This window comes from Lampris incognitus, chromosome 14 (assembly GCF_029633865.1).
Source record: "Lampris incognitus isolate fLamInc1 chromosome 14, fLamInc1.hap2, whole genome shotgun sequence".
NCBI classification, from domain to species: Eukaryota; Metazoa; Chordata; class Actinopteri; order Lampriformes; family Lampridae; genus Lampris; species Lampris incognitus.
In genome coordinates this window covers 39,175,114-39,193,917 of record NC_079224.1, presented here as the reverse complement: position 1 = coordinate 39,193,917, position 18,804 = coordinate 39,175,114, and the positions used below count along the sequence as shown (strand labels likewise).

The window sequence follows — 18,804 nt, the reverse complement described above, 5'->3', positions numbered from 1 at the left end:
CTCACTGTCAGGTGAAAAGAAGCGGCTGGTGACCCCACATGTATCGGAGGCAGCATGTGGTAGTCTGCAGCCCTCCCCGGATCAACAGAGGGGGTGGAGCAGTGACAGGGAAGGCTCAGAAGAGTGGGGGTAATTGGCCAGGTGCAATTGGGTGGGAAAAGGGAGGGGGGAATCCAAAAAAAGAAGGAAGGCAGACATGAGTGATTTTTTTTTGTTGTTGTTGGATTTATTCTTTCCCCAAAACCTTCAATAATAATAACAATACTTCACCAACACGACACACAGGCTGTCCTCAGAGACAGCATCCTAAAGAGTCCTTTATCGGCTTTCCAGCTTACTTCAATACACGAGCTCAGAAACGATGCTGCACTCTGATCACACAGCATAGCTGCACCAATTACATCCCACGATATACATACACAACGCCACACCAGCAACACGCTGTCGCATTCCTTTCTGCCCAGCAAACGTAGTAAAAGGTCGTTGTTTACGCTCTAACAAGGTGCCTCCGTATCGTCTGTTTCTGCTTTACTCAACATTTACCCAAATTTTTCCCCTTGTACATCTTAGTTTACACATGAGGAAGAAAGACAACTCATGCCTATTGAGATATTTAGCTTTTTTTTTTTTTAGAGTAGAGCGCAAACAAGACCTTATTTGGCAAAGCTAGTATTTTATCCAAGAAAGCGCTAATTCAAGGCCATTTCTACAGTTGAGAGCAAACTGAAGAGACTCTCAAGCAAAATTTAAAGGCAAGTAAAGCAATATCATCCAGCGCTTTGTTATAGGTGGGCGATAAAACTGTGATCGGTGTCTCGCATAATAACATAAAGGCATAGTTTGCGATTTCAGATACAGATAACAGCCTATGTAGTTTATTAAAAATTGCATAATTATCTAATAGACGGCTAAAAAAACAACGATCGTACAAAGCAGAGAAGTTAACACACTCAAGATAAAACCGACATGTCCTTAATACAATGATGTTTAACATCAAAATAAAGCAGATCTCATGTGAAGCTATTGCACAGCTACCCAGATATTCAACTTTGCACGGAGCAAATGTTGGATGTAAATATTCACATGCACAAAAAAGGTAAACCGAATACAGAAAAAAAAACGTATTTACAGCAAGAAAATGGCAAATGTACAGCAACAGCACTCATCAAAGCTATTGGGGAAGGACTTGCATCACATCAAGTTAAGCCAATTTTAGAACAATGGTCCCACCAAGTAGCCTGCCAAAGTTTGTAGAACGGGATAACATCTATTGCCATTACCATGGGAATGCTATGAAAGTCTGAACCAAGAGAAATTACATAACAAAATCATTTTTCTGTCTCGGGAAAAGATTTCCACCAGGAAGACATTTTTAGTTTGCGGAGGTCACGTGTAACAAGTGGCCTTGTAGCAAAGATCCATTTTCGCCAAGGTTTTGGTCCATGAAACAAGTTCATTTCTGCAGCGCTCTTCCCTAATAAACCGAGCCGACTGTCTAACGGTTACCGTCTCTGCGGTTCAACGTGCCCTCAGAGAGAAGACAGAATACATCGCCTTTGCGATAGTGTCGATAAGTCCACATCCCCTGGGTCAGATCAGACCTGGGTTTGTCATCCACATGGGTGAGGCAAATGAAAGTGAAGTAGCGAGTTCAAAGTTCAAACTTTGGCAAGTATTGGTGATCCCCTGTCCCACAACTCACTGGTTATGATTTGATTTCACCCCTTTTCACACCGCTCTTGTCATGCATCAACACTACAGAAATAAAATATCCTGCATTACCACAGAATAAGTATTACAATATTGCACTGATGGTCTTCTAACATTGTGAGAGTAAATACCAAAGTTTCGGTGTCAGGCAACCAAAAAAAAAAAAAAAAAAACAGTAAAGAAGCTGGTGCGCCATGATCACTCGATAAACAACGTCATTATTGCACATGCTCGTGGGAGAACTCCTTCAGAGGAGCTTGAATACGCGTTTGGCCTAGTTCCATCGAAGCCCTTTCCTATCCTAAACCCTTTAGATACATCCTTTACAATCACAACTGACCATACAAATAAAAAAGCCATAAGGGTTTACTTGACCAAACTTCCCTGTCCATTCCCCATGCGCTTCAAAGTAGGTGGGTTTGTACTAGGGATGCACCGATATCACTGTTTCTCTGCCGATCCCTATTCTTAAAATTAAGATCCATTCATTATCCAAGCCGCTTATCCCAATTGGGGTCACGGGATACTGGAGCTTATCCCAGCAGTCATTGGGCGGCAGGCGGGGAGACACCCTGGAGAGGCCACCAGGCCATCACAGGGCCGACACACACACACTTAGGGACAATTTAGTGTGGCCGATTCACCTGACCTACATGTCTTTGGACTGTGGGAGGAAACCGGAGCATCCGGAGGAAACCCACGCAGACACAGGGAGAACATGCAAACTCCACACAGGACGACCAGGGATGACACCCAAGGTTGGACTACCCCAGGGTTCGAACCCAGGACCTTCTTGCTGTGAGGCGACCGCGCTAACCACTGCGCCACCGTGCCACCCTAAGACTAAGATATACCTTATTAATCCCTGTGGGGAAAATCATCCTCTGCATTTAACCCATCCTAGCCAAGTAGCTAGCAGCAGTGGGCATCTTTTGCTGAACAGAGCAGACTTCAACCACTAGTTTGGGGTCAAGGGCCAAAGTAATCGAGATAAAATCGTTTTTTGGTTTTTTTTGGCCATCAATAAAGAAATGCAATACATGTGACAAAAATGCACTAAATCAAGCCATTTTACTTTTAGTCATGATATGGTATTCATGGTTTTTGGTGCCGGATTTTAGCCTCGGGTAAAATCTCTGATACCAATACTCCACTTTAGCGAAGTGTTGTCCCAGTATCCGGTACCAGTATCAGTGCATCCCTAGTTTGTACCAACGCGCCAGGGCCTGAACTAGGAGGCTAGTGACTGAAATGGAGTCATGCTTGGGCTTCTGCTCTGTTTTTCAGAATCCTTGGCAAATGGCTGACAATACTATTTAAAAGCTTCCTCCACAAATACAGACATAGCTAGCACAGAATAGCTCAGCAGTGTATAGCTACCTACATTCCACCAATGTGTCTACAGTGATACATTATAGTTGTCATTGTAGTTGCATTGTACTTGCGAAAATGTCTTCGTAAAGGATGTGCCACAAGGAATAAACTTGCATTTGCGTGGCAGTCAAAGTTTAGGGTTTTTCTTTTCTTCAAATGAAGTGACCAGTCATAGGTTTATGTGCACGGGTACTTCATGTATGTATCTATGTATATGTGTATAAAACTCCATTTCACAAGCCGTTCTGTAAGTAAACATGCATTAACACTTATTCCATCCATGGGCTGTCTGGCTTGTAGGAGAGCGTGCCCCTAGATACAGATCTGAGACCAGTGTAGTCTTCAGTAATCCAGCTCCTACGAAACTGGATTGGGAACACTCATTTGGTCTGAGATCAGTGTCTAGGTGCAGTCTCTGCCAACTCCATCTGTAGCAGCCAGGATGCACATCACTGAAACCACCAGAGGCACATTTCAAATACCTTCTTCTGTTGCGCTCACAATGAAGCAAACTACAAACTGTACCACTCGGAGACAAAAATAGGTGTGGCGATGTCAGGGGAATTGTGTTGGCAGGAAAAAGGGAGCGTGAGGAATATGGGGAGGAGGATGTCAGCGTTCCGGTAAGGCTCAAGGTGCCATTATCTTGCGCACATGTTGCCTACAGATGTGAGCTGGCGGGGCAGACGTGAGAGGTACGGAAGCACTCTCGGGATTGGACGAAGGTTGCGGTGGAGGATACTCGAGGGGGTTTCGGGGAGATGGACGGGGGGAGGTAAGGCCGGAGGTGACGGGAGGGTCTTGGCTGTTTTCGGTGTAGAGGTCAGAGTTCAAGAGGTGGTAGCGTTTAGGCTGGTTGTTTTAAAAGGTCAGAGTCTCGAGGAGGCATTGGCTGCTGCGCTTGCGAGCCGCCGGACGTTGGTTGACCGGAGCCACGATGACTTCAGAAGCATCGCTGGCCTTCATGAAACTCCAATCAGCAGACTGCTTTCTGGAAACACGTCTTGGGTCCTCAGCTGAAGGAGGGAACGATGATGGAAAGCCGGGGGGGGGGGGGGGGAGAGAGAGGTTACAGGCGATACCTGATCTGACGTGACAAAACACTGTTGGTGCGGTGAGATGGTTGAGCAAATAACACTGCAGCAAGGAGAAGGTTGCTGTGCAAGGCCTCGTTAGTTCAAACCGATTTCCCTTTGTAGCAAAATATGGCAGATTACAGGTGAAAAGCTGAAGACGAATGATATGGAAATGCTTTCCTTCAAACCCCTTTTCCCTTGCAAACACACACACACACACACACATACACACGTACATGGTAGTATGCACATACGCATACTTAAAACACCCCCACCCAGCGAAACATCTGCTGTCTGTCTGTCTGTCTGTCTGCGGTGCTGTGCTACGTGATGCATTTATGACCTTTCACTTTATGCAGTCTTCCTCGACTGAAGGGAAGCAGTAAGACTTACAGGCCAGATCTGTGTCGGTGTGTGAGTCCATGAGCGATACCGTGACTGCACCCACACGGCATGGAAACTATTTCAGCTTAAATCACGGGTGGTGGGGGCAAGGGGGGCTGGGGTGGGGATGGGGGGGGGGGTCAATATTCGCTTAGCTCAGATGTAAACAGTTTCAGGCTTAAAATAGGAGCATTTAGAAGTAAACGCTCCCTGAAGTAGGACTGGGTCGGACGGGGCCGGCAGAGTACGTGCCATGTGGTCAATTATGTGCGAGTTCAGACTGCCCCTCGCGCCCCCCGCCCTCCCGCAATTCAAATTAACAGCTAAATTTGACTCGCGTAAAATTTTTCCCAAACAAGTTTAAAAAGAAGTTTCGCATCCATAAATAATACTAAGCTAAGAGAACTCTTTGACTCTTTTGTTACACCGACATGACAAAAATACTACATTTATGTTCCCTACTCTTCCGAGCCGTCCCAGTCGCTGCTCCGCCCGCTCTGCCGATCCGGGGAGGGCTGCAGACTACCACATGCCTCCTCCGATACATGTGGAGTCGCCAGCCGCTTCTTTTCACCTGGCAGTGAGGAGTTTCGCCAGGGGAACGTAGCGCGTGGGAGGATCATGCTCTTCCCCCCAGCTCCCCCGAATAGGCACCCCGACCGACCAGAGGAGGCACTAGTGCAGCGACCAGGACACATACCCACATCCGGCTTCCCGCCCACAGACATGGCCAATTGTGTCTGTAGGGACGCCCGACCAAGTCGGAGGTAACATGGTGGACTCGAACCGACGATCTCCGTGTTGGTAGGCAACGGAATAGACCGCGTCGCTACTCGGACACCCCAAAAACACTAAAATCTTGATTGGGGGGGGGGTTGTGAACAGATAAACAGCAATATATGTCAGATGTAAGACAGGATGGGGGCAGTGGCGATGCCACGGATGGATTAAAAACAAGCAAACTCACACCGAGGTGGAAGTTGTCCCAGACCAAATCACACTGACCTAACAGACACAACTGTCAGGAATCAATGATTACTGTCCTGTATCTGGGACGACTTCCACCTCTGAGGACAACAAGATGTCAAACTGTTACCAGCACGAGATGTGGAAGAGGAGGAGCTTAGAGAGGAAAGTCTCAGCTCGTTCTTCTGGAGGTATTCAGAAAAAAAGGACGAGAGAGAGAAGAGAAGAAGAGAAGACAGCAGAAGAGAAAAGAGTAATAGAGGAGCGATATAGAGAGGGAGCAGGAGGATAGGAAAGACAAATGCGGGATAAAGGAACAAATGAGACAAAACGAGAGAAGACCCAAAGTGACCAATTGACAGAAAAATACCAAAGACTATGGCTGAAGGGAACTAGACATAGTACAACATATAATGCAATACACAACATGATAGAGTGATTTATGGAGTTTACATACAGGGAACATATACTTATATATGAGGCTCTACTGTGTGAATAAAGGCCTGAAAAGAGCAAAGTTTACCTCCAAGTTTGTCCGCGCCTTTTTCAGCACATCACGAGTCCTTGACACTGAAACAAATGAAAGATGAGAAAAAAGAAAATCAGAGATGGCTTTTCCCATAATAAATGACGTTCTGGGCTACAAATACAAACCCACAAAAACAATGGACGTGTCAACACTTCCATTGCTACAAACACCCACACCACAAAACTCAACTAACTGCTTGTGCATGCAAAACACACGCTGTCTCACATGAGCGAGCGTCTGTTTTACAAGCCGTTTGTTTTTGCTGTTGCATTTGTTTGCGGCCCGCAGTACGAGAGATCCTGTGTGTTCATGTGATTAAACCCACAGAGGTACGGATGAGCGAGTCTGAGGGAGGCGAAGAGCCTCAGCCGAGGGTTTCCAAGCCTCAGCGTGAGACAGCTCTGCCACTTGAAGATGGGCTAGTTCACAGTTTCTCCTTTGATTTAAATTTTCTCTCTCGCACTTTATCACAACTGCTCTCTCTCTCTCTCCCTCTCTCTCTCTCTCTCTCTCTCTCCCTCTCTTTCTCTCTCTCACACACATACACACTTACACTGGTTGACTATGAACTGCTCCATGCTCTCCTTGGTGCGGCTGGTGCTCCTCAGTCTTTGGATGGTCCCCTGAAGGACCTCTTCTTGCTCTGACATACGCAGTCTCAGGGACAAAATCTCCTCCTGCATGCACTGCTCCTACACACACACACACACAAACTTTTCATCACCACAAACTGATTTATATGACTTTAAATGCTGTGAAAGCTGCAGAGCAGCAGTCAATAGGGTGGCCACATGGGTGTGTGTGGGTGTGTGTGAGTCTATGATGTACAGTACTGTGCTCCATACCTTCTTAAGGTTTTGGGTGGATCGATCAGTGCTGGGCAGAGCCGCCCTCCAAAACATCTTCAACAGAGATGAGGCTTCCTCTAAGATCTGCCTCAGAGTCTTGGTGTTGGACAGCAGACTCTTCACACACCCATAGTCCAGGACCTGCATCCAGAGCTATGTTAGTCGTCATGTTTTATTCGTTTATTTATTTATTTGCTGGGACTTCTATTATTTGTTTTCATCATTTTATTTTAAATCATTTCTATGGTTTTGGGTCCTAACCAGGTTGCTCTTCCGGTCCTGGTTGCCCTCTACCAGCTGTTGGCTCAGGCAGGCCTGAAGGGCCGTCTCCATTCGCTGGACAAGGCTGCGCCCTTCTAGGACTTGCTGCTGCAGGGCGCTGAAGTCGTCCACGTGACCGATGGTGTGGCGGCCATTACGGTTCGCGAACGACCCATCGGGAGCCTCCCCCTCCAGTTCGGAGTGGGGTTCAAGAGGATCTGCTGAGGGGAGAAATGGAGAGGGGAGGGATTTGGTGTGAGATCTATCCTGTAATGGGAAAACCGCGTGGGCGTTTCAATGCAAAACAATCTTGTACACGAACAAAAGTCGAAATATCAGAGCGGTTAAATCCCAGTGCAGTTAAAGTCACACCATTGGCAGTGCTGTGGCTGTCATCCAGGTCTGAGTAGGGAGCATAGGGAGACCCGCAGTTGAACAGGCCGATGTCCCGTACGGGTGGAGATGGCGCCGGGTCTGTGAAACACACACAAAACGCATGCTGCAAGCTCGGTCACACGGCAGAGCACAAGCCACCAAGCAGATAGCTAAACCTCACACACAGCTCCTGTGGTAGTGTGTTAGTAGCACTTCACAGATGCACATCCACTTCATATGAAGGGTCCTGTCTGTCTCAGCAACTGACATGCTGTATGTAGTGTGTGTTCGATATAATGTGTGCAAATGAGCCTGAAATGTTAAATAAGTATGTATATGTAGGTATGTCTGTATATATGTACATATGTGTGACTGTATATGTATGTGTTTATACCTGTGTGTATGTTTGTACATTTGTATGTGTGAAGGTGCTTGTCTGAACAAACTGGTCTCTACTTCTTGTTTTTAGAGGTGCAGATTTCCACATGTGCAGCAGCCGGTGTCTCACCATGCAGCAGCTGTCGCTTGTAGAAGCCGTCCCTCTGAGGGCTGGCAGTGAGGGCAGACAGCGAGGGGGTCCGAGGAGACCCGACGCCGAGCTTCTGCTCCAGCTGCTTGTGGAGCTCCAGCTGTTTGAGGGCACTGTTCTCCTGCACGCTGCTCTGGAGCTGAGCCCTCAGATTCCTCACCTCGCCCAGCAGCTCCCCCAGCTCCAGCGGTAAGCCCGGCAGCTCACACAGGTAGCCTGAAGGTGACACGCACGGTCAACGACGCGCCGGCCGAGTTCCTTCACGGGGTTTAAGTGGCGAACTTGTAGCTCTGGGGCTCTACAGTGTGTTAAGACTTTAACTCCTGCACAACGTTATAATAAAGACTGGACGCAGTTTGATCACATGGTACTTTCATCGGTCAATAGCAGTGTGTTAGTAGAAAGCGGAAAAGGCTTTGTACATTTTACTTTTTACTTGTATAAAACTTGTTTTTTGCAGGTTGGGGGTTGGGTGGGATGGGGGATCCATTCAGTGCAAAGTTGTACTAAGCTGTGGTCAATTTTAATATCGCAGTGTTTCCTCTGAATCGCAGTGTTGAATGCAGTGAAGACGTTTGTTGTAATGACTTCAGTAACACTTTCTATGAAGCTTGCATCTATAATGCCCTATAAGCATCCATAACGCCCTATAATTGTAGCTATAAGTCATTGTAAGATTCATTATAACCATGTATACACCCTCACAACACCTCATAACCACCTTTATGGTACATTATGTCAATTCAAAACGGGTTTATGCATTATAAATATGTCATCATTAGCCTGTTTATCTGTCAAATGTCATAATGCATCATAGCCAACTTGTTTTGCTGAAGTTTTGTAGAGATGCATAATGAGACTTCAGTGCTGTTTCACAGTCTTCAACCATAGCCGTTAGTCACTGTAATACACTTTATAGGAAAGTATGGGCGTTATAGATGCTTACAGGCCGTTATAGATGCTTATAGGGTGTTATAGATACTTGTAGGGCATTATAGATGCTTATAGGGCATTATAGATGCAAGCTTCATAGAAAGTGTTACCATGACTTCTACATCACTGGATGTGATGTGGAAGTATACTCGATGTTTTTGGAATACATGGGCCTTATAATAAATGAATAAATTGCACTGTATTGTATTTTTTTGGGATTAATGCTAGATTAAATTGTAATGTCCAGTTGCAATTTATCATGATATTTGAAAAATTGCAATACGTATCAAATGTATGGCTCTAAAATACTGTCATATAGAATCGGGAGGAACCTGCCGATTCCCAGTCCTGCTTTATTGAACTTGTTACTTCAGTAATAAAAGGTGTATCTTTCCTGTTGGGTATGAGCGGTACAGGTGAGGAGGCTGACCTTTGTTGGCCTTGGTGCCGCCACACACACGGTCGTACACATGCAGCTCACTCTGCAGGGAGTGTATCAGCTCCCTGCTCTCACACAGCTGCTGCTGCAGGAGCGAGACCTCATGCTGGAGCCTGGGGATGCACAAATAAATACTATATAAATATAAATACTCTATATAAAATATAAATACTCTGTAGTCCAATACAGAGCATAGATACACGATACACAAACAGGCAGGTATACCCATCTAACTATCTGTCTTTTTGTTACCCTCATACTGTCTCTCACCTACTCTCTCTCTCTCTCACACACACACACACACACACACACACACACACACACACACACACACAGACCTGAAACACAGACCTGTTAGTTTTTTCTTGACTGTTCTGCCGTTCCTGCCTGAGCATTTGGATCTGCTGTCCTTGCTCCTGGCTGTGAGCTTGAAGCCGTCTTAACTCCTCCTTCCACTGCTCCGCCTCGAGCTCCGCTTGCTTGAGACGAGCACGCCCCGCAAGCACCGCCTCCCGCAGCTGCACTGCCTCTTCACATGTGTCTGGGGGGGTGAAACCGAGTCACGGATGGTACACCGGCATGAATCGACTCAATTCATTTTCAGTTCAGTGGGCTTGTTAGATGCAGTACCTGAGCTGGCCTGCAGGCGTGACTGTAGAGCCAAGTTTTCCTCCTTCAGGATCCTGATCTCATTGGACAGCTGAGTGACTGTGTCCAGTCCCTGAATGTAGATGTTAGTGGGTGCCCCTGAATAAAAAACAGAAATATTTCATATGATCGGTAAGATTTGATGTAACTGTAGATCATCTGTCGGTGGATTCAGTCTCATACACATGCCGTTGTTAAGAGATGGATTGGTGTGTGTGTGTGTGTGTGTGTGTGTGTGTGTGTGTGTGTGTGTGTGTGTGTGTGTGTGTGTGTGTGTGTGTGTGTGTGTGTGCGGCCTACCTCCATCACGACCAGTGGTAGCCAGTCTCTCCTCCAGCTGCTGTCGAAGTCTCTCATTAGTCCTAATGGACTCCTCCAGACGCTGACGCAGAGACCTCACTTCCCTCAAGTGCTCCTCTATCAAGTCCACCCCTGGGTAAGGATAACATGGCGATAATGTCACAATAATCTCATTTTTTTTAATTCTCTTTTTAATTTCGGGGTCAGCTGCAGAGCTGCATTTCTGGAGCTGGTAAGGAGTGAGTGTCTTAAGCGTCTTGGGTGTCTTGGGTGATCGCCAATTGAGATATTTTGCTTTACTAATAATTTGTTAGTAAAAATTTGTAAATAAAAACAAAACAAAATGGTTTATCTCTTGAGTAACAGGGAAGAGCAGAGCATCATACCTCCCTGACTATTTCCTAATTGGTGTCCTGATGATCCAGCGTAGCCTCCGATTGGCTGAACCATGTTCTCTATTTCCCACGGCGAACCACCCGTCAGTAGACCTGAGTCGGACCTCAGAGAGTGGTCCTTGGGCACGCCACCAAGCTGGTACTGTTGAAAGGCATGATGGGAGAGCTGGCTGTAGGATGAAAGGTCGTGTCGGTTGTGGGCACTGGGTGAGAAAGTGGACAGAGCCTTGTCCTGGGGAACCATATAGCCTGGAATCACAGACAGCGTAAAATAGATGTTGACACGAAGCATTTTGCTAAAAGTTCTTTACAAACCGTCATGCGGGCAAGAACTGTAACTGCAGCTCTAATTTCATCATTTACTGGCTTAGTTACAGTGTGTTGTATAACATCACTGCATGTTTTGCCGGTTATCACGAGTTATAAGTCACGAGTTATCACAACTTGTCGAACCACAGACATATGCTGACCCTAGCCTCTCACCCCTATCCTGATCATTCATCTGTTTGTACAGGGCGTCCAAGTCTTGGCGAACAGCATTCACAGACAGAGCCCTGGGCCTGGGGTCAAAGGTGATATGCTGACCCCAGAGGTCGTGGAGAGATGGGCCAGGGAGGGAGGAAGACACAGGCCCAGTGAGGAGGGCTGGAGAAGGATGACAGGAGGTGAAGGGTGAGCAGAGCAAAGAGGTGAGGTGAGAAGAGTAGTGTCTGACTTGTACAGAGCCTTGCAAATCGTATCTGCATGTCCCATACCTCTGCTGGGCTGACCGGCCAAACCCACCGGGGCTGAGCACAGCATGTTGGGACAGCTGCTGGAGGACTTGAGACCGTGGGGTGAGGGGGGAGATGGACAGACTAGAAAAAGGTGGAGAGGGGAGTGGAAGATGAAAGATGGAAGGAAGTGGAAAATGAAAGGATTGAAAGAAGTATTTGCAGGGGGGAAAGGTGAACGAAAGCACGCGCTTCTGCAGTACCTTCGTTCTCCGAGCCGTGTCCCGGCTCCTGTCTGTGCTCCTCCTGATATTCGCTGGCGTCCAGATCGGAGCACAACTCCAAGTCCTCATTGGTCCGGCACTCATCTGAAACCAAGGAGGTCCGGTCTGATTGGTCGGTGGTTTCAGAGAGGGCGTGGCAGCTGGACGGGGTCTCGGGACGCTGCTGCAGCTTGGTGTGCAGGGACTCGATGATCTTATCCTTCTGCTGAAGCTCTTTACTCAGCCTGTGTGCAGACACACACAAAGAAAGAGAATCACTGCACTCTTCTTTCCGTGACAGACAGGAAAAAGAAACCGTGACATCCGTAATAGGCAACGAATCATTACTCGTCACTGTCTGGTACAACCCATGCTAGAGCTCTGTAATGCTTCATGAGTACACCTGTATATTAGTAACTACATGGATACTCAGAGGCATCAACTTGTGAAAATCACTGAGGCTGCTCATCTAAAAAGGACGGACATAAAAACGCAGATGGCTCGTATTTTTTTCTATTTTTGGGGGTGCACAAACTTATTAGTACCCACAGATTCTCCCCTCTCATATTGATGCGGAGCCCCCCCTCCCACAGCAGTATTCACACACACACGTGCAAAGAAACTCACTGTCACACTGGCTAAGCATAGCTGTAGGGTCAAGATGAAAAACAATGCATTTTCAGATTAATCTGTGATAGTGTGGACACGGTCTTACAGGCTGTTTCTCCTGCCTGACAGTCATCCCCCCTCCCATAGACAGCACAGAAGGTCCCTTTACACCGGACTGCTCTGTGAAAACGTTGACCTCTGCAGAGAAGTCATCTGATCACCAGTCAAGTTCAGGAATGAAGCACGTGGGTACAGCTCAACCTTAGTAAACTGAGCATTGTCTGGATGCAGTAGTGGTGATGCAGCAAAAAAAACAAAACCTGCTGACTGACTTCCTTGTTGGTTTCTGGTGCTATCCACTTAATTTGGATCTCCCAGAAAACTGCAGAAACTAGTCTATCAAAAATGAAACATCAGTAGTTTTCCATGCCAAGTGTTTGTACATAACTGACTTTTAATGCATCCTGCAAAGGCAGTCCTCCAGTCACCGGTGGGCAGGGGGCACTTAATGAAAAGCCCATCACATTGAGCCTCTTAAGCAAAGCTGAAATCAGTGGCTTGCGTGTGGATTAGCAGCAACGCCACGTCTCCTCTCCAGCATATGGAGTCCTGTGGACAGCTCCTCTCCTCTCAACAGCAGCTTACCCGACCAAGTAAACTAATCAGAGATTCTGCTCCGTGCAGGGAGCTAGTATGATGCCCAGCATCACGTGACAGAGGTAAAACGATAACAATGCCGCGTGCCGCACGGCCAGACACGGTAGCTTGTAGTTAGGATGTGCGAGTTTTTAAAACTGACCAAGAATTAGGCCGATTAGAAGTACGTAGCTTGTAGTTAGGATGTGCGAGTTTTTAAAACTGACCAAGAATTAGGCCGATTAGAAGTACGTAGCTTGTAGTTAGGATGTGCGAGTTTTTAAAACTGACCAAGAATTAGGCCGATTAGAAGTAAATGACAAAATACTTGCATAATCTCACCATGTGATTGCGACACACGAGCCACGTCAGTTACAGGTGGGGGTTATTTGCGGGTTACGAGTGTGATTTGTCATCTTTAAACTAGTGAAGATGCGCCTCTAATGGATGTGTGCAAATCCTTGACCGAGCACATGTGCAGTTCGCGTGTGCTCAGGTCACGAGGCTCTTCTTCATCAGCTGACACCATGCATGAGTACATCTGCTGCAAGCCTGCTCATTTATTTCATCGTAAATAGGCAGTGAGGTAACTACTGAAAATGGCTTTATGCCACTCTATCAACCTGTGTGCTAAAACAACGTAGGTACACAATTTACGTGTATTTTTAGGATGGCGATTCCATTTCTCTCCTCAGAGAGTGTTGTAGTACAAGTAAAATACTCTCCATGGCTTAATACACAGATTAATACACCACAACCAAGCCACACTGGAGTAAAGTGTTACTAGTGATGATGAGTGAATTGGCTTTGTCTTAATCTATGCACTGACTTCACAAAACAATCTCTCAGATTAGATGACGATGGCCGAGCCAGAGATTAGCCCTTTCTCCATCTTGTCTTCCTCTCAAGATCTACACGTGTACAAACGCATACACACACCCACACATCTTTGTCATTAAGAAGCAACTCACCGTAAGGCAAGCAACTCATGGCCTGTCTTATCATCATGTCCCTCTGCACGGTCTCCTATAGAAACAACACAGGACAGAGAGAGAGATGGTTAAATGAGGAGAGTCGTGGAAGTTGGGAAGAAAAAGATCATCGGAAAATAAAATATTTTATGTTTGCTTGCTCTCCTCTCTGAGTGAGGGGAATGAGGGGAAGCTTCTCCTTACGCCCACTGATCTTGGTGCCCACTCGTTGGGCCAAGGCGGTGCTCTGTGCCAGCTGTTCTCTGAAGCTCTGGCCCATGTAGTAGTCTATATCATTGGCACGCAGCAGCTCCTCAAAGGCCTGTGAGTTGTGGAGAAATGACCATAAGTAGGTATGACACTGTCAGCTGCAACAGCCAAGTAATATAATAACTGGGAAGAGCTGGCTGACCTGCTTTCCTCCATGAGAGGAACATGCAGAACATGTAAAGAAATTGATCAGAAAATGTCAAAAACATGGCCTTAAAGCTGAAATCCGTGACTTTTTTCCGTGAATAAATAGGTATTTTATCCATCTGGACCATGGAGTCAGGTTACATAATACTAAATCGCAGCTTTACCATGCTTGGAGACATACTCCGTCAGCTGCTGTAGAACTTTTTCACCAGATAGGATGAAAACTGGTGCAGCGGCAAACACGTTCCTGTTCAAACAGGACACAACAGCTGATTTAGCAATTCTACCATCCAGTTTTCTCATAGAGTTTGACATCCATCCATTATCCAAGCTGCTTATCCGAATTTGGGTCATGGGGTGCTGGAGCCTATCCCAGCAGTCATTGAGCGGCAGGCGGGGAGACGCCTGGACAGGCCACCAGTCCATCACAGAGCCGACACACGTTCACACCTAGGGACAATTTATTACGGCCGATTCACCTGACCTACATGCCTTTGGACTGTGGGAGGAACAATTTATTACGGCTGATTCACCTGACCTACATGCCTTTGGACTGTGGGAGGAACAATTTATTACGGCTGATTCACCTGACCTACATGCCTTTGGACTGTGGGAGGAAACCGGAGCACCCAGAGGAAACCCACGCAGACACGGGGAGAACACACAGAAGACAACCTGGGATGACCCCAAGGCTGGACAATGCCGGGGTTCGAACCCAGGACCTTCTTGCTGTGAGGCAACCATGCTAACCACTGGGCCACCCCTAGTTTGTAATATATTAGATTGCATGTGTTGGCTTTGGTCTGAAGATGCCACTGAGCAGACTGCACATAAGTAACAATGGCTGCTACACCTTGTTTAAAGTTCTTGCTGATGGAGGGAGGGACAGTTCAGGGAAATCACAGATTCCAGCTTTAATTAGTGTTTGGACCATCCCAGGGTGGTTGACAGTACCTTTGTGGTGTCACCTAAGTGCTGTGTCAGGATATGACAGATTCCTCGTCCCTCTCGCATCCTCTGTCTCAGGTGAGACAGCTCACGAGCCTGTGCCTGGATCAGAGTGTTGTACTTGCTGTGAAGGGAGGAAGATGAGCGTATTTAAGGTGAAAAAACATACATTTTTAGTAGCTTTAAGGAAAAGCCCTACTATGAGTAGGTGTGTCCCAACTTTTTTTTGGACCCCCCCCCTTTTTCTCCCCAATTGTACCCGTCCAATTACCCCGCTCTTCTGAGGCGTCCCGGTCACTGCTCCATCCCCTCTGCCGATCTGGGGAGGGCTGCAGACTACCACATGCCTCTTCCAATACATGTGGAGTCGCTAGCTGCTTCTTTTTCCATGACAGTGAGGAGTTTTGCCAGGGGGACGTAGCACATGGGAGGATCACGCTATTCCCCCCAGTTTCCCCTCCCTCCGACCAGATGAGGCGCTAGTGCAGCGACCAGGACATATACCCACATCAGGCTTCCCACCCACAGACACAGCCAATTGTGTCTGTAGGGACGCCTGACCAAGCCGGAGGTAACATGGGGGATTCGAACTGCCGATCCCCATGTTGGTAGGCAACGGAATAGGTGTGTCCCAACTTTTGACCCGTACTGTATATCTAAAACTTTGGCCAGTAGGTAATGTATATCTGCATGAAATGCAGCTTGTCTGTGGGGAACTGCTCATCACAGCCCTGTTTCTTTTTCTTGTTATTTTCAGGGTTAAGTGAGATGTTCTCAGCTGTTGCACATTCTAGAAAAAGAAGAGATCCTATAATGTTTTTAGCACAAGGCAATAATAGCTAGCAGCCAAAGCTGCCTTCGGGTCAATGGGCCCCTGAGACCCAGGTTTTCATTCAGAGCAAAAACAAACCCATATGAAGTTGGCCCTCCCTGCCTACTCATCCCTTTTCTGCTCACCCGGGCCAGGTGGCACATTTCCCATCTTCTGTGAGGCCTTTGCCTTCCAGCCTTGAGCTCTTCAGTTGTGCCTCCAGCGAGGCCACTCTCGACACCAGCTCGCGAAGCTCCCGGCTGGGCTTGGGCTCCGAGCGAGTCCCCAGGGTGTCAGACATCCAGCCGTCGTCCTCCTCTACACCACTGGGGGCCGGTGATGCCTCGAAAGCCCAGTTCACCTGGGAGGATGAGACAAAAACAAACAGGCAGCGTGAGAAATGTTAAGCATCTCATGATCATTGTCAAATAAGACTTACAATGACTCTCAGAACCACAACAAGCACGCCTCAACAGTTGAATATTCACTTTCATCCAATTTGTACTCCCACACCAACCAATGCAAAAACTAACTTGTGCAATTATGTATGCAACAGGATCTGTGCAATTTTATTTACAGAACCTGTGCAATGCAATACAACTGACCCAGTAACTGGTCCTATCAAAGCTCACATACAGCAAACACACCACTATTCTGTTACAACTCTAATACTGCTCATACTTGGGTATGAACTCCTACTCATTTTTTTTTACTTTTTATATATTTATTACATTTATTTTGATGTCTGACTTCATTTAATCTTATCTTGCTGTGTACATGTGAATATTTTATGTGCAACTGAGAGTAGCGTACCGAGTCAGATTCCTTGTATGTGATCAATCTGGCCAATAAAACCGACTGGACTTGCCCTGACTAATGTTTTGACACTTGTAAAAGAGGACACACTTGTTTTACCTTGCGCGGGGTGCGCTCCAGGCTGGAAGCATAGTCGCTGGTGGTTGAGAGGGAGCGCACACGTAGCTGCAGCCCACGGATGACCTTGTGGCAGCGGGTCAGCTGGGAGCGCAGATCCTGAACTAGGTGATGGAGAGAGCCTGTTCCCGGCTCCTCCCCTGTCTCATAAACCACACCGTTACTACTGCGGTCGCCGGTGTACCAGCCCTGGCCCCGGCCCCCTCCCTCGTAGTCCTGATGATGGGACAGTGACGTGCACATCTCCAGGTCATCGAATTCTGGTTGGCGGCGGGGGGGTGGGGGATGAGAGGAAATATTGATGTGCGGTTGACAGGTGGGTGTAACCAAGGCAGAAAAACAAATTCTTTGTGATTTTTTTTTTAAAACATTTTTTATATTTGCATTATTGCCAATCACCTGGGCTGCTACTGTCTTCTCTCTCTGCCTCATTTTCACTGCGACCGCAGGTCTCGTAACCCAGATCCTGGAGATCCACTTGCACCTGCTTACTGGCCTGCTGCACTGACGTCTCCGCTGGTGAAAGGTGAAAGGTCAAGAGACTCGTTGGAATTTACAGATCAGTCGGTGGGTTATCGCGATTGTTGGGAAAAGGAAAATCGTTACCCGTAGGTCCAAATTGTGATTACTTTTTATATTACATTTTGAGCGAAGCACATCACAACGTCACGGCTTCAGCAGTCTAGTATTATTAGACCGCCGATGGACCATTATTTCACGATTGGATAATTGGATGATTGACCACACACACACACACACACACACACACACACACACAGTCCTGGACATTGACAGGTTTTCTGTGTGTCGGAATTGATTACCCATCACTTGCAACATAATGTGCATGTGCATGTGCTTTTTAACCTTGCAGTGATTTCTCCCTGGCACTATTTTGTCTGTACTATGTGTGTGAATTTTTTTTTTTTGGGGGGGGGGGTTTCTCCCCTTTTTCTCCCCAATTATACCCAGCAAATTACCCCACTCTTCTGAGCCGTCCTGGTCGCTGCTCCAACCCCTCTGCCAATCTGGGGAGGGCTGCAGACTACCACACGCCTCCTCCGATACATATGGAGTCGCCAGCCGCTTCTTTTCACCTGACAGTGAGGCGTTTTGCCAGGGGGACGTAGCGCGTGGGAGGATCACGCTAGTCCTGCGTGTGCGTGTCCATATTTTTCCCCGTGCACTCCACATGCGGCTGTGACTCACTGAGCAGTTCCCTGTAGTCCTTCAGCTGTTCGGCCTGAGCGTGGACAGTGGCTTCGGACACCATGAGTCTCTCCTGCAGCTCTCTGTTCTCCCGATGACTTAGATCCAGATCGGAGCGCAGACGGGCCGCCTGCTCGCGGAGGCTTTTCTCCACGTGCTGCCAGAAAGCACCGCCGTCATCACCGGGCTCCTTCTGAGGACAAAGTGTTTTAGCAACATACTGGCAACTGCCAAATAAACACACAAATTACAGCTTGGGAGGGGTTTACGTTTCAACAAACACGCGAACGAATATAACACTGTGATAATAAACTTTCAGAGAGGACAGGCATGGGGCAGCTGCTAGGACTTTGTCGTTTACATAAGCCGCCCCGAAGCTAAGCTACGGTGTTTCACACAAACACCCAGACAGGAAGGGCAGGAACCATACAAGTCTAATTTTGGTAGGATTTGCTGAACCCTGTCTTGCGGTCAACAAACTGGGGCTCCCATTCCATTCCATCCATTATCCAAGCCGCTTATCCCAACTG

The 18,804-nt window shown here is 47.3% G+C and overlaps 1 protein-coding gene across 1 annotated transcript in view; it reads right to left on the bottom strand.

The window, feature by feature from the left end:
- Positions 1–207: 207 nt before the first annotated feature.
- Positions 208–18,804, bottom strand: part of LOC130124286 (myomegalin-like) — a 35,086-nt gene continuing 16,489 nt past the window's right edge. Inside the window, exons 20-42 of the mRNA XM_056293744.1 lie at positions 18,275–18,464; positions 17,468–17,584; positions 17,051–17,328; positions 16,282–16,496; positions 15,331–15,448; positions 14,164–14,281; positions 13,960–14,014; positions 11,744–11,988; positions 11,523–11,624; positions 11,251–11,412; positions 10,759–11,016; positions 10,373–10,504; positions 10,055–10,171; positions 9,776–9,965; positions 9,416–9,537; positions 8,032–8,268; positions 7,521–7,622; positions 7,149–7,366; positions 6,885–7,028; positions 6,593–6,731; positions 6,034–6,080; positions 5,641–5,695; positions 208–4,100 (exon numbers count right to left, since the gene is read on the bottom strand). Of these exons, the coding sequence (XP_056149719.1) occupies positions 3,946–4,100; positions 5,641–5,695; positions 6,034–6,080; positions 6,593–6,731; positions 6,885–7,028; positions 7,149–7,366; positions 7,521–7,622; positions 8,032–8,268; positions 9,416–9,537; positions 9,776–9,965; positions 10,055–10,171; positions 10,373–10,504; positions 10,759–11,016; positions 11,251–11,412; positions 11,523–11,624; positions 11,744–11,988; positions 13,960–14,014; positions 14,164–14,281; positions 15,331–15,448; positions 16,282–16,496; positions 17,051–17,328; positions 17,468–17,584; positions 18,275–18,464 (3,516 nt within the window). The 3' untranslated portion in view covers positions 208–3,945. The remainder of the gene's footprint in view (positions 4,101–5,640; positions 5,696–6,033; positions 6,081–6,592; positions 6,732–6,884; positions 7,029–7,148; positions 7,367–7,520; positions 7,623–8,031; positions 8,269–9,415; positions 9,538–9,775; positions 9,966–10,054; positions 10,172–10,372; positions 10,505–10,758; positions 11,017–11,250; positions 11,413–11,522; positions 11,625–11,743; positions 11,989–13,959; positions 14,015–14,163; positions 14,282–15,330; positions 15,449–16,281; positions 16,497–17,050; positions 17,329–17,467; positions 17,585–18,274; positions 18,465–18,804) is intronic.